General features: G+C 46.0%; 1 protein-coding gene across 16 annotated transcripts in view; it reads left to right on the top strand.

The window, feature by feature from the left end:
- The window catches only part of REEP1 (receptor accessory protein 1), a 136750-nt gene that overhangs the window by 45416 nt on the left and 75769 nt on the right, over positions 1-15565 (top strand). For all 16 annotated transcript variants that reach the window (XM_086326592.1, XM_086326588.1, XM_086326585.1 and 13 more), the window contains exon 2: positions 14055-14127. In XM_086326592.1, the coding sequence (XP_086182718.1) occupies positions 14055-14127 (73 nt within the window). The remainder of the gene's footprint in view (positions 1-14054; positions 14128-15565) is intronic.

Below are 15565 nucleotides of genomic sequence, written 5' to 3'. Positions count from 1 at the left end.
AAAGAGCAAAGGGTTTGAAGCCAGGAAGTGACGGCACTTTGAATCCAGCTTACCCACCTGGCATCTCTGTGACTTTGTGTTAGACTCAGAAGTGCTGAATGAATATCTAATGAACGGATGTAAGAATGGAACCTCCTTAAGTCCCGGGTCCTACGTGTTTAAAAAGGGGATAATAGTCACGACTTCACCTGACTGCTGTGGGCGTCAGTGAGCACCCGGCGGGCATCAGTAAAGACCTGTCCTGTTCCCCTCTCTTCCCTGGAGCCCTGTGATACCCTCCTTGGACAGGTGTGTGCACATCGTGTAGACCTCCAAGCTGGGCACAGCAACACCAGCACCTGCTCTGTGGGAATGGGGGTGGGGGGACAGAGCTGGTACAGGTTCCCAGAGAATCCCACAGGTACCCCACAGCTACCACCTCCAATCTAGCTCAGAGCACCCTCAGGCTTATTCCCCTTCCCCCCTCTCATGGTGCAGGCAGGAAGGCCCATCACTACTTTCCTCTCACCAAGTGTATCCCTCGTGCGTGCATGCTCAGTCACTTCAGTTGTGTCTAAATCTCTTCGACCCCATGGACTGTAGCCCGCCAGGCTCCTCTCTCCATGAGATCCTCCAGACAAGAATATTAGAGTGGGTTGCCATGCCCTCCTCCAAGGGATCATCCCAACCCAGGGATTGAATCTAGGTCTCCCGCATTGCAGGTGGATTCTTTATCCACTGAGCCACCTGGGAAGACCCATATCCCTTGTAGGGTGCTTTAGAGATAAGTTCACCAGGAGGAGAACCATAACCCTTTACAAGGGGGCGATCTGGCCAAGAATAATGTCTCTGGCTCTCAGATCCTGGGAGGGGTTGTGAGCTGGGAAGTGGGCGACCACAGGACAGTCATTGTAAAGGAAATCCATGCTCTCCTTCAAAACATACTCAGTGAGACTCAACGCAGCAGTTATTAGTCAACTGTTTGTATAATTATCTGTTTGCTGGCTGCCTTTCCTACCAGAGGACCCAGGGTACATAGTAGATGCTCAACAAATAATGATTGGGTGAAAACTATTTTGTGCCTAAAGGAATTGGCATTTGAAGCCACTATTTCTGTAAATAGAAGTGATCCCTTTATTTCTGTAGACCGGAAACTAGTATTTGTCATCCTTCTACACTGCCTCTGCAATGTTAAATTCTCAGCTATAGTCTCCTTGTTTAATCTGTGCAGTGGCTGTTGACCATAGGTGTTTTTCTTCTCCAGCCTCAAGGAAACTGGTCCAGAGGAGTTAAGAAACACACTCCCAGTCCCATAGCTAGTCAGTGATGGAGCTAGATTCAGACTCAGGTCTGATGCCAGAGCTTAAAATACTCAGACCGATACTTGAACAGGACTTGAGTGGGCTGGATTGCAGAGTTTAATCCTTAACAGCATGAACTGAAATCTGTAGCGTGTCTGTTCTGTGTTTTTCTAAATTGGACTTTGGAGTATTTCTGTAATCCAATTTAAATTTGTATTTTTGCCACACACATTTTACACAACTCTAAATAAGTAATAACCTCTTCTCTGTGCCACGGCGATAGGGGCTTCAGAATGGTCCTGGACTTCAGGGCAGGAGACCTGGGTTTGAATCTTGTCAGATAAGGAAGGGGCCTTTGGTGGATCTCTGAACCACTCTGAGCCTCAGTTTTTTATTAACTGTGAAAAGAATCCCAGTTGTCTCAGAGGGTTGTGGTGTAGACCAAAGGACCAAATAAAAGAATAAGGTGTTTGTTGGGGTGTTCCCCCAGGAACAGTTTTGTATGTGTTAGTCTCAAGTCTGCAGAGAGAAGTTGGACTTGAAGCACACTGAAAAGAAAGAATCTACAGGACTTCCTGATGGTTTAGTGATTAAGATTCCATGCTTCCAATGCGGGGGCATAGATTCGATCCCTGTTTGGAGAAGTTCTGCGTGCCACACAGTGAGACCAAGAGAAAAAGAGAAGGGTCTGTAGGCAGGGGCTAGCAGAATCACATGCCACATTGAGAAAGAAGGACATGGTTTGTTTATTTTTGGCTGAGATCAGCTTTGTTGTTGTTCAGTCACTAAGTCATGTCTGACTGTTTGTGACCCCATGGACTGCAGCATGCCAGGCTTCCCTGTCCTTCACTGTCCCCCAGAATTTGCTCAAACTCATGTCCATTGAGTCGGGGACGCCATCAACCATCTCATCCTCTGTTGCCCCCTTCTTCTCTTGCCTTCATTCTTTCCCAGCATCAGGGTCTTTTCCAAAGATTCTTTGCATCAGGTCAAAGGATTGGAGCTTCAGCTTCAGCATCAGTCCTTCCAATGAATATTCAGAGTTGATTTCCTTTAGGATTGACTGATTTGATCTCCTTGTAGTCCAAGGGACTCTCAAGAGTCATTTCCAGTGCCACAGTTCAAAAGCATCAGTCCTTCAGTGCTCAGCCTTCTTTATGAGATTCCTTGTCTGTATTATAAAAAAACAACTTATCTCTCATAGGCCATATGAAGATGAATAGTGATATTGCTTATAAAGAAGTTTGCACAGTCCCTGGTAACCAATGGATACTCAATAAATAAAGAAGAACTTATAAATCATAGTCATATAGTCTCCAAGGAGCCCAAATGCCCAGTGGGCCAGTTCTGCTGTTCTCCTTTTTTCTCCCTCTAGCCTTTTAGAAGGTCACAGTGGGTAAACAGAAGCGGGAGCCCAAGGGATGGAACCCATGGCAACCAGAGCCCAGCTGGCTTGCCATGCCATGGGAACCTTGAGCTCTGTGCCCAGCCTGAGAAGCTGCCCAGCTTAGGCTTGTGGATAACCACTGTGAGTAAGGACGTTCCCTACACAGCATGGTAAAGGTTAGGCTTGCTCAGTTGCCTATAGCACCCAGGCCCATAGTATGTCCAAGACAGTCCTTTCAGAGCTATAGTATTAGCAGACCCTAGAGGTGTGTTATGTTTCTTGCAAATTGTTGTTTTGTCATACATGGACCCTCCAATACCCGGAAGTTGTATCTAGCTTGGAGGCTAATGCCTGGCCAGCTTTATGCATTTTTGGACACCAATACACACACACACACACACACACACACACACACACACAGTTACACTTATGAGTGTGAATTCTTCAAGGTGCTTTTTCTTTTTAAGGTCAGGTTTTTTAAATCAATTTGATAAGTTTTATTTTATTTATTTACTTTAACATTTTTGCCTGCATTGTGTGGCATGTGGCCACACATGGGTTAGTTCTTTGAACAAGAATTGAACTTGTACCCCTTGCCTTTGGAAACATAGGTTCTTAACCACTTGACTGCCCCAGGGAAATCCCAGTACGAGTGTTTTAAGTGTGAATTTGAATTCTGAATTTTGATAAATGGACAGTCATGTAGCCACCACTGCAATCAAGATGCAAGAAGTTTCCATCATTTTCCATAATTCTTTCACTCTACTTTGTAGTCACCTCTCCCACCATCTCTAGTCCTTGCACAACCACTGATTTTTTTTTAATCCCTATAAACTTTCCTTTTTCAGAATAGCATATAAATGGAATCATACAGTGTATTGGTTTGGGGTTTGACTTTTTTCATGGAGTTGTAATGCATTTGGCACTCCAAATGCTTTTGATTGCAGCAAGTTGAGTGGTTCTGAGATCCACATGGAAAACCAATGGCATTCCTGTATAACATTAAAAACCAAGAGAAAATCTAATTTTAAAAACCCATAATACCATAAAAAAAACTCTTGAAATATATACTTAAGAATAAAGAAAACAAAACAAGTCCAAGGTCTTTACAGAAAAATCTGTAGCATATCTTGAAAAGATGTTAAGGAAGACTCAGTAGAGGGGACCATGTTCATGAAAAGGAAACCCGATAAAGATGGTGACTCTTCCCAAGTAAATCTGTAATTTCAGTGTACTCTCAATCAGAACAGATAAAGTTTCTCATGGAACTTGACAAGCTGTCATGAAATTCATGTAGAAAATCTAAGGGCTAAGAATAGGCAAGACAGCATTAAGAATATCAGGATTTAGGAGACTTCCCCGGTGGTCCAGTGGCTAAGACACTGTGCTCCCAATGTAGGTTCGATCCCAGGTCAGGGAGCTAGATCCCACATGCCACAACTGAGAGTTTGCATACTGCAGCTAAAGGTCCCATATGCTGCAACTAAGGCCCAGCGCAGCCAAATAAATAAATATTTTTTAAAAAGAATATCAGGATTTATTATAAAGCTATGGAAATTAATACCCTGTGGTATAGGTGCATAGTTGGTCGGTAGACCAGCGTAAGGGAATGGAGAACTGAGATAATATCTATACATGTTAGAAAACATTACACGTAATGGTAGAATTGAAAATCAGTGGGAAAGAATTTGGTAATTGTTATTAGAACAGTTGGGATCCTTACAAAAAAGCATAATGTTGAATCCCTAACTCATAACATACATAAAGATAAGTTACAGATGAATTAAAACCTAATAGTGAAAAAGTGAACCTTAAAAACTTTTATGAGAAGATATATGTGGCCAGGATTTTCTCAACAAGATATAAAAAAGCAAGCTATAAAAGACTGATATATTTATCACTTAAAATTTAAAACTTCTGTACAACACAAGGGACCACAGCAAAGAAAGTTAAAAGGGCTTTTTATTGGGAAAAGATGTGTGCAATCCATATGTCCAAGGCATAATTTATACCCAGAATTCACAAATAAGTCCTAAAAATCAGTAAGAAAAAGATAAAGAACTGAATGGGAAATAGTTCAGTTAAGGGGGCCAAATGGCCAAGAGGCATAAGATGTTAATCAACTTCACTTGCAATTGAGGAAATATGGATTAAAATAAACTTGAGATACTGTTTCACATTCTTCAGATTGGCAAAAAAATTTTAAATCTGACTGTATTAGTTTGGCAAGAATGGAGAATCCTATGCCTTCTGATACAGAGGAACAGGTCTGATCCCTGGTTCAGGAAGATTCCACATGGCACGGAGCAGCTAGGCCCGTGTAAACTGCTGAGCCTGCATGCTTCTACTGAAGGCTGTGTGCGTGAAGCCAGTGCTTTGTAACGAGAGAAGCCACTGAAATGAGAAGCCCACTCACTGCAATGAAGAGTAGCCCCCTCCTCACTGTAACTAGATAAAGCCCAAGTGAAGCAATGGGGACCTCATTGTAGCTAGAGAAAGCCCAAGTGAAGCAATGGGGACCCCCCCCAAAAAAAAAGAATGGAGAACATCAGAACTCGTTTACACTGCAGGAAGGAATAGAGACTGGTATGACCTCTCTGGGGAGTGGTTTGGCATTGTTTGGAGGAAGGTGCTGTGCCCTGCAACTCAGCAGTTCCACACTGTGAGTAAACCCTAGAGTAAGTCCCACCTGCGCCCAGGGAGATTTGTATAAGAATGTTCATTCTGTCTCTGTTTGTAATAGTGACAACTTGGAAAGAACCTAAATATGCATCAATAGAATGGGTAAATAAGCTGTGATAAATTCACATAATTAAATAGTATACAGAGGTTTACAGTGAGCTGGAGTGACTTCCCTGGTGATCCAGTGGTTAAGAATCTGCCTTCCAGAAATAGATCGCCAGTCCAGGTTCAACCCATGAGACAGGACGCTCAGGGCCGGTGCACTGGGATGACCCCGAGGGATGGGATGGAGAGGGAGGTGGGAAGGAGGTTCAGAATGGGGAACACATGTACACCCATGGCTGATTCGTGTCAATGTATGGTAAAAACCACTACTATATTGTAAAGTGATTAGCCTCCAATTAAAATAAATAAATTAATTAAAAAAAAAAAAAAAAAGAATCTGCCTTCCAATGCAAGGGATGTGGGTTTGATCTCCTGTCAGGGAACTAAGATCCCACACATCAACTAGAGAGCCTGCATACAGCAACAAAGACCCAACACAACAAGAACAAAAAAGGTCTAGAAAGACAAGTCTCAATACGGATCAAAAATTTCAAAACCATAAATGTGAATGAAGAAATATTTTGGTGGAATACATATAGTGTGATTCCATTTACATAATGTTTAAATAGAAATACATTTTTGTCTGTTTCAGCATGGCTTACAGAGTTAGTAAAAATATTAGTGAGAAATAGTGAGAATGAGAAACACCGAATTCAGGAGATTGCTTATTTGGGGGAAGGAAGGAAAGAAAAATATGAGAAAAGAGTACCTATAGGAAACTTCAGATCTCTCTCTCCTGTTTTAAGTTTTTTCCATCTTAAAAATTGTAGCATATTTATTGAAATGCCAGTAGGCACTCTAGCACCAAAGAGGACCCTTATGTGACAGTAGAAAGTAAAAATGGTCTTGGAAATTAATTCTCTTAGAAAGTAATCAGAACTGATTCATAGGGACTTCCCTGGTGGTCCAGTGGCTAAGACTCTGTGCTCCCAATCCAGGGGACCCAGGTTCAATCCCTGGTCAGGGAACTAGATCCCACGTGCTGCAACCAAGAGTTCTCATGCTGCAGCTAAAGATCCTGCATGCCACGATCTAAGATCCTGTGTGTCGCAACTGAGACCCAACACAGCCAAATAGATAGATAAAAATAAGTAAATATTTTAAAAAATAGATTCATAAACTTTCATGGAAAAACCTACATAGGACAATAATCAGAAATTTTATATTTTGCATTGGTGCCAAGGGTGCATATTGCTGCCAGGGCTGGGGTCCCAGCAGGGCTGGGAAATGGTGGAGTGGCTGGAAGCAGGGGTGACTGAGTGTTGAGGGGGGAACCTGTGGACTTGGCCAAGATGAGATCAGGCATGCACTCACCCTCTGGGACCCTCTGCTGTTGTTTGGCTTGGTGAGCCCAGTGAGGGGCTCAGTGGGGCTCAGTCAGGCTTTCAACAGACCTCTTACCTCTCTTCTTGTGCTTCAGTTGTGTCCAACTTTTGTGATCCCATGGACTGGCCATGGCTACTAGAGTAGCCTGCCAGGCTCCTCTGTCCATGGGATTCTCCAGGCAACAACACTGGAGTGAGTTTCCATGCTCTCCCCCAGGGGATCTTTCTAATCCAGGGATCGAACCTGAGTCTCTTATGTCTCCTACATTGGCAGGCAGGTTCTTTACCACTAGCACCACCTGGGAAGCCCTTTCTTCTTAGGAAATTTTAACTCCTTGGAAATTAACTGGAGAAAGAAGAGAGGCCCCTGGATCCTACTCAAAGCAGTTATCTTATGTCATTTAAGCTGAAGGAAAGGAGAAGGGCCCAAGGATTGAAAAACAGCACCTAGACAAGGGTTTCTCCACCTTGGCACTTCTGATGTTATGGACCCAATTAGACTTTGGGGGGCTGTCCTGTGTGTTGTGGGATGTTGCACAGCATCCTAGGCCTCCCCCAACAAGATGCTAGTAGCGTTCTCTGAGTTGTGATGACCTGCATGTTTCCAGATGTTGCCCAGATGTGCTACTCCCAGTTGGGAACTGCTGTCTCCGAGGTTAGCATTCACAGGAGGCCCATTGCCCATCCACATCCCAGCCCCGACCCTGCTGCAGCTGGGGGGAAGTGAAGGCAGCAACCCGGATGAAGGCCCCTAGTTTGGAGCAAGAGGAGGAATCAAGGGCAAAGATAGCAGGGATGCAGCAAGCAGATACATGGAGGCAGTAGGTTGTGTTGGGGGCTTCCAGGGAACAGTAAATGGCCGTGGGCAGAGGGTGGGTGGGTGCAGAGCTCTGTGGCTCTGGAGTGCCAGGTGGGACTCTGTTCACAGATAACCAGGTGGAGTGTGTGAGCACAGAGCCTGGTTTCCCCTCTACAGAAGACACTCAAGCCTTCTTCCTTCCTGCTCTTGAGCCAACCTTAAGCACTTAAGTGGCCTTATTCCTCCTAAGAATTGTACAGCTTCTCTCTTGACATTGTAGAGAGTTATGTGAATCTGAAGTGGGCTGAAGTTCCTTGGAGGTTGCAGTTGTTTGATATTTATTCATCCATCAGACATGCGTCCAGCAGCCACTTGGGCAGGCGCTGTGTCAGGTGCTGGGGACCCCACTAATCAATCTCGCTGGCCTGGATGGTCTGACCCAGTCAGCACAGGCTGCCCTGGGAGAAGACAGTCAGCCTGTTGTCTGGCTGCCCGGGTCACATCCCAGCTCAGCTCCTGGCTGTTTGTCCCTGTAAGCCTCAGTGTCCTAATCTGTAAAATGGAGTAGTAAGAATTCTTCCCTGTAGAGGGAAATGGCAACCCACTCTGGTGTTCTCGCCTGGAGAATTCCATGGACAGAGAGGAACCTGGTGGGCTACAGTCCATGGGGTCACAAAAAGTCAGACATGACTGAGCACCTAAGCACAAGAATTCTTAGGGCTTCCCTGGTGGCTCAGATGAAAAAGAATCTGCCTGCAATGCAGGAGACCTGGGTTTGATCCCTGAGTCGGGAAGATCCCTTGGAGAAGGGATTGGCAACCCACTCCAGTATTCTTGCCTGGAGAATTCCACAGACAGAGGAGCCTGGTGGGCTACAGTCTATGGAGTTGCAAAGAGTCAGACATGACTGAACAATGCAAAAATTCTTAGCCTGTATTGATGTTGAGAGGACCAAATAAACAGCTTGTAGAGCAGTGCCTGGCGTGAGTGAGCACTCAGTGATATTAATATCATTATTTTTAATGTCTTATTATTAAAACTACGACATAAGAGCTGTAAGAGACTTAACAAGTGTCAAGAAAATCCTGAGAGACAACTGATCAAAGACGCACAGAAGTGGCTCGGTCTTAAAGGATTAGTGAGACTTTGTGGAGGCGGGGTGGGGGGGCGGGGGCGGGGAAGGTGTGGAGTTGTGGGAAGGTCATGCACTAAGATGCAGGCAGAAGAGCAAGCTGGGGGACTTTCCTGGCGGTCCAGTGGCTAAGACTCCAAGCTCCCAGTGCAAGGGGCCCAGGTTCTATCCTTGGTCAGGGAACTAGCCAGAGCTGAGTTCAAATGCTGCAAGTAAGACCTGACGCAGCCAAATAAATAAATTTTTTTTAGAAATTGAAGAAGAGATAGCCAATAGGAAGTCACACGTTTAAAAAAAGTTTATTTTTATTCCTTTGGTTGTACTGGGTCTTAGTTGTGACATACAAGATCTTCCATTTTTAGCTGCAGCATCCAAACTCTTTAGTTATGGCATGTGGGATCTAGTTCCCTGATTGTGGACAGAACCTGGGCCCCCTGCTATGAGAGCATGAAATCTTAGCCACTGGCCTACTGAAAGGTTATTGCTGAGTCACGAAAGACGCTGGGATTCTTGGCCTCCGGAGGAGAAGAATTCAGCCTGGGGCCAGTGACGAAGACGAGGCTTGATCACTCAGAGCTTTTGCGTAATAAAGTTTTATTAAAGTATAAAAGAGATAGAGAAGCTTCTGACACAGACATCAGAAAGGGGCAGAAAGAGTGCCGCCCTGCTAGTCTTTAGCCAGATGTTATATAGCTACTAGCAAGCTGTTAATTATAGAAAGGAGATGTCTCAAAACTCAGAGTGGCACCAGGCCCCTCACCCACAACATTCATTTTGAGATAACATTGGCGCTAGGTGAGTTATCCCGGGCCATAAAATGATTGACTTGAATCTTGAAGAAAGGCAGGTTTTCAAGTAAGTATATAGTTTCATTAACATAGATTAGGAGAACAATATATGAGTAAAATATACAGATTTGTCAAGTCGGTTCTGAGGGGGAACCGACTTGAAGAAAGACAGTCTAGGATAAATACATAGTTCATTAACATAGCTTAAGACAAACATTTCCATAAGAAAAACGCATTGGTTAACTCAAGGTTTGAGAAAAGTTAAGTTCAGGTAGAACCAGGTGTCATTATGGCAACACAGAATTTTAAGAGAAACCTTTTTAAAATTTGTATAGAGAAGGGGAAAAAAATCTAACACTTGTTTGTTTCCTCCTGCCTCTTAAGAGAAAGATAAAAAATGTCTGACACTTGCTGCCTATTGCCTCCGTTTGGAGGCCCTGGCCTTCCTGCCTGTTACCCACTCACTACCAGGGAAGTCCCAGGAAGTGACACTTGAGCATGCAAGCATGGCTCAGTGGGGAACAGCTGCTGGCCAGGAGGTTAGGGTTAGGTTCGGAGCTGAGGGAGGTGGGGAAAGAGAAGGGCCTGCCAGGAGGACTTGCTATGAATGGACATCAATCTCAAACCCCTTTGGCATGGACCTGCTTCATTTATTTTTTCTCCAAAATAGATTTAGGAGACCTTGCCCTTTTCATTCCATTCTCCCTCCTCTGGGCAGTGAAATACTGGGTCTAGTCCCTTACATGCCGGTGTTTCTGAGCTTTTGGAGACTGGAAAGCACAGACACATTTGTCTTGCTGTCCCTATGCTGTCAAAAGGGAGCCAGGTGGGGGGATGCTGGCAGCCATTCACATCTGAGTCCCCCAGGCAGACGGAACACAGGCCTCCTTTGTCTTGGCCCTCGTGAAGCTTTCCACCTCTATGTCCACTTGGGGGGTGTTGCTGGCTTTGGGGTTCACAGAAGAGCTGATCCATGGGCTGTCAGGTGAAGATGCACTTTCCACCGGTCTCTCCTGCTGCTCATGCACTGCCTCAAGGCAGGGGCTGGACACCCTCCTGGTCGTTGCTGTTGTTCAGGTGCTCAGTCACATCCGACTCTTTGCAATCCCATGGACTACAGCATGCCAGGCTCCTCTGTCCTGGCAGACATGACTATTGACCAGGGCCTCTGTGCCAAAGGAGGGCGTGTTTATTTCTCCGGGGCCTGTGATGTTGTGCTGGAGGCTTTGTTGAAGCAGCCTGGTGCTGTCCAGCATCTCCTCACTATTGAGACCTCAGCCCCAAAGTCATGAGCGTCCCTTGGGTGGCTCTGACCCTTGCTTCACCACTTTATGAAATTTCCCAGAGGGAACATATATTTACCAAGCACTTCCTCTGCCCAAGGGGTGTGGGTTAGACTTGTAAGTAGACAGCATCAAGCCAACTTTGTAGAACTTGTCTTGCGGGAGAGACAGACATGGAAAAAACTGATGCAAGTGATATGGATCAGAGCTAAGAAAGGGGACCATCCAGGGTGTGGCAGTGAAGAACAGAAGAGGAACCTAATCTTCAGGGGATGCTGAGGTCAGGAAAGGTCTGCTGAGGTCAGGAAAGGTCTCATGGACGAAGAGAGATTCTCCAGAGTATCTGAGAATACTGCTTAGGGTGAAGCGGGGCTGGGTGGGGGGGTTGGGGAAACCTCCTCCTCTGAGCTGACTTGTGACAGATCCCAGTGGATTTCCTTGGACTGCCTGTGTCTTTGGCACTGTGGCCATCTTTTTTTTTTTTTTCTTTAATTAATTTTTTGACATTTTATTTGGCTGCACCAGGTCTTAGTTGCAACACACAGGATCTTGGATCTCTACTGTGGCATGCGGGATTTTTTTTAGTTGAGGCATTTGAACTCTTAGTTGCGGCATGTGGGATCCCTGACCAGGAACTGAACCTGGGCCCCCTGCATTGGACTCAATGGACATGAGTTTGAGCAAACTTCGGGAGATGGTGAAGGACAGGGAAGCTTGGCGTGCTGCAGTCCATAGGGTTGCAAACAGTCAGACATGACTGAATGACCAAAAACCCCTGTATTAGAAGCACAGAGTCTTAGGCACTGGACAGTCAGAGGAAGTCACCGTCTCCTTTTGAATTTTCTTGTTTTCTTTCAGACTATGTTTTTGTCCCTTTGGCTGTCTTATCTAGCTCCCTAGATACAATTTCAGCCTTCCCAGGGCGTGGCCTTGCTCTCCAAGGCAGTGGACAGTTGGTAAGGAGTCAGGCACAGAGGAGGCCAGTCTGGCTGGGTCCCTTCCCCTCCTTTATCCTTACTGGTCATGGAACTAGGCAAGCTCAGGCTAGCCGCTCCAGCCTCGGTGCCCTGTCTATGGACGAGGTTCTTGTTACCAAGGTTGTCTGAGCTCATGTCTGCAGAGCACTTAGTGCAGGGCCTGTGTAAGTCTAGGTTACAAAACCCTTTCCCCTTCCCATTCAGCACCAGAAACAGACTTGGTTCAGTTAGCTTTCTGTTTTTCCATGGAAACCTGATGAATGTGGACTGTCAAGGTGTTACCTGCAACAGCTTATTGTAAAACTAAACCCTCCTTGATAAATAGCATCTGATGGGAGTTCTCTGTATGACCCCCCCCCCCCCGATGAACCATTCATGGCTTTGGGCTTCCTGAGTGTGGTGTCTCCTTTCATAGCTCTGTCCATAGGGTTGTCACATGAGATGCTGGCCCTTATGGGGACAGAGCCAGGATGGTATAACAGCTGGCACCTGAATTGACACGTAGAGGTGACTTCACCTGTCGGGTGAGAGGATGAAACCCTTTCAGCTCCAGCATCCTGTCAATTCATTCATTGAAAAATATCTACTGAGGGGACTTCCCTGGTGGTCCAGTGGTTAAGAATCCACCTGCCAATGCAGGGGACATGAGTTCGATCCCTGGTCTGGGAAGATCCCACATGCCACAGGGCAACTAAGCATGACAGCTACTGAACCTGTGCTCTAGAGCCTGCAGGCTGCAACTACTGAAGCCTGCATGCCCTAGAGCCTGTGCTCCAGTACACGAGAAGCCACTACAGTAAGAAGTCCGAGCACCACAACTAGAGAGTGGCCCCCACTCACCACCACTAGAAAAAGCCTATGCACAGCAGTGAAGACCCAGCACAGCCAAAAACAAATAAATGAATAAAATTAAAATAATAATTATTAAAGTATCTATTGAGTCTCCTATGTGGAAGGTGCTGGAAACACACTGTTGAACAAAACAGATCCATTCTGTGCCCTGAGGCACTTAGAGTCCAATTAGGGGATGCTGTCAATCAAAACATCACGTGTCCTGATCAAATTGTATATCATGCTTTGAGAGTGTAGTGGGAAGATTTAACTTAGGGGGAGAGGTCAGGGAAGGCTTCCAGGAGGAGGTCATATGGAGCTGGCATTTGATGAGTGAATAGGTACCAACCTGACAAAGAAGGAGGTGGGGGTGGGGGTGCAGATTCCAGAAGGAAAGGACAGGCAAAGACTCGATGGTTGGGGGTGGGGAAGGGACAAAGTAGAGAGAATGAGGGCAAGTGGAGCTATGCTATGCAGAGTCTGATTATTTAATGACCTGGTGCATGGCCCCAGGAGTGATGACTCAGTGAAAGCTGAAGCCCAAACATCACACTGGTGTCATTATTTTTGCTTCTACATCTTCAGAGCAGTGGGAAGCAGGTTATTGCAAGGTGGGGATTGTCTGGTGGGAGAAAGGGTTGGCTTGATTGGATTTACAAACTGAACAGCTGATTCTGACTGCAGGATGCTGAAATCCAGTCTGAAGGGAGTAAAATTTGAAGAAACTTGGAGTGATGCGGTTTTGGTAGCAAAGGAAGCCCAAGGTGTAGGTGGGCTTAAGAGAGCATCTGATGGGGATTGGCAGCAGGGAGGAACATTGGGCCTTTTAGAAACATATGTATAATTATTAATTTTTAGTTTTGGCTGTGGTCTGTCTTCGTGGCTGCAAGGACTCTCCTAGTTGCAGAGAGTGGGGACTGCTCCTCCTTGTGGTATGTGGGTTTCTCATTGCAGTGGCTTCTCTTTCTTTGGAGCACAGGCTCCAGGTGCACAGGCTTCAGAAGTTTCAGTGAAAGGCTTGGTTGCTCCATGGCATGTGAGACCTTCTCGGACCAGGGATGGAATCTGTGTCCCCTGCATTGGCAGGTGGATTCTTATTCACTGGACCACCAGGGAAATCCACTGGGCCTTTAATTTCAGGGGTCTTGGCTGCTCAGCTTGGTTTCCCACCTCCAGAGCCCCCGATCCTCTCATTTTTGGCTTCTGTGACCCCAAACCACCCTCCTGTGTTGCCAAATGACAGATTGAAGGAAGGTGGGTATGGAGTTGTAACAGGTCATAGAGGTTCCTAAGCACGTCCTAGCCATGAGCAGAAACGCTTCAGGGCCTTCAGAAAAATAACCAAGCCCCACAAAAGCATGTTCTGTAGTTCAGAGGATGCTCTGGCACTGAAGACAACATTTTCCATCAGACAGAATGAATGAAAATCACATTTCTCATTTTTCTCTCTCTCTCTTCCCTCCAGGCTAATATTTGGCACTCTTTACCCTGCATATTATTCCTACAAGGCTGTGAAGTCAAAGGACATTAAAGAATATGTAAGTAGCACAATTTTTGAGTGGATAGGGTGAATGATGGTGGGGTTAAGTGGGGGAGGCTGAGTGTGAAGTGGGGGCAGGGCAGATGCCCTCTTTGGTGGGTACTGGGAGCAGGACAGTACAGTGACCTGCCAGATGTCACTCAGGAGTCCTCTCCTTTAACCCTGCTACCCTTTAGCCAGGTTAAAGGAGATTTCATGCCCTTTTAAGAAGAGTCATGAGAATGCACGGAGTGAGGTGGAGGCCATAGGAAAAGAGATGATTGCATAGTCACACAATTTTTTCATTGACTGGTAGTCATGACTGTGACATAATGAAGCATTATTTTAAACAAATGAATATGCTGAGTAACAGAGGTGTTACAAGTAGAGTGTGGAAGTGATGAGAGCGGGGAGGCCTGGCAAGAGGAAATGGTAGCTAGAGTTGGAGGCTGCCAGAGGCCACAGGCCGTGGGCTTGGAAGCATGACTTCATCTCTCTGAGTGTCAGTTTCCTTGTCTGGAGCGGAAGGCAATGTTACTGGGAAACAGTCTTGCACTGGGGGCAGGATCCTAATGTCCAACAGACCTGGTTCAGCAGCTCTGAACCCCACTCCACTTCGTGGTTTGAACATCCCACGATCTAAGCACTGTTGCTTTATAAACTTTTAGAGAACAGGAGCTATCATCCTCCTGCTATCATCCTCCACATATACCTCCTATACCATCTTCCACAGCACCTGGCCGAGGGCTGGACACAGGTAGGGGATCAGGAGAACTTACTGGTGGGAGGGTTGTGTCAGTGTTGGGTGATCTGGGTGCCCCACTCACAGCCCTAAATGTTCTGGGCACCTCCAGGCAGGAGAATCGTCAGACTACCACTCATCGACAAAAGCCTGCGGGGAGTGGAGGGTAGGGGGTGTCCCTCCCCAGAGGGGACAGAATCCTCCATCAAAGTACAGAGATTTTTGTCATCAAAAGACTGAAGTTAAGTCCTGGCTCCAATGTTCGATTGACTCAATACTAGATAAGAACTTTAACTTCCAAGAGCCTCGATTTCCTCATCCGAGCAATGGGTTGATATCAATAGTCCCAGCCCTTAGCGTTGGGAAGGACAAAGGATCTTTGCTCTCCTGTTACTCAGAAGAGGTCAGTTGGCAAGTTAGGCACAGCTAAAGAAATCATTCAGAGCGGAAACCTGCTCTGAAGTTATTTTCTTGGCTTTCCCAGGATGTCTTTAGGATGGAACCAGCCGCCTCTAGATCAACTCAGCCAGACCTGCCTCCACCCCTCAGAGTTTCCCAGAATGGCTTGCTTGGCTTGCATTTGCTACCATGCAGGGGATCCAAATGGGGCATGTCCCCTCTGGAGACTGGGTCCCCAATAAGTGTATGTGAAGGAATCTCAGAGTGTGAACTATAAATAGCAGTGAAGTTGCATGCACAGAACCTCATGATTCCT

The sequence above is a fragment of the Bos grunniens genome, chromosome 11 (genome assembly GCF_055505025.1).
Source record: "Bos grunniens cultivar Pamir isolate PY7600 chromosome 11, Bosgru_T2T1.0, whole genome shotgun sequence".
Classification (NCBI taxonomy): domain Eukaryota; kingdom Metazoa; phylum Chordata; class Mammalia; order Artiodactyla; family Bovidae; genus Bos; species Bos grunniens.
Note: the sequence above shows the minus strand (reverse complement) of the source record. Positions and strands in the feature narration are given on the sequence as shown.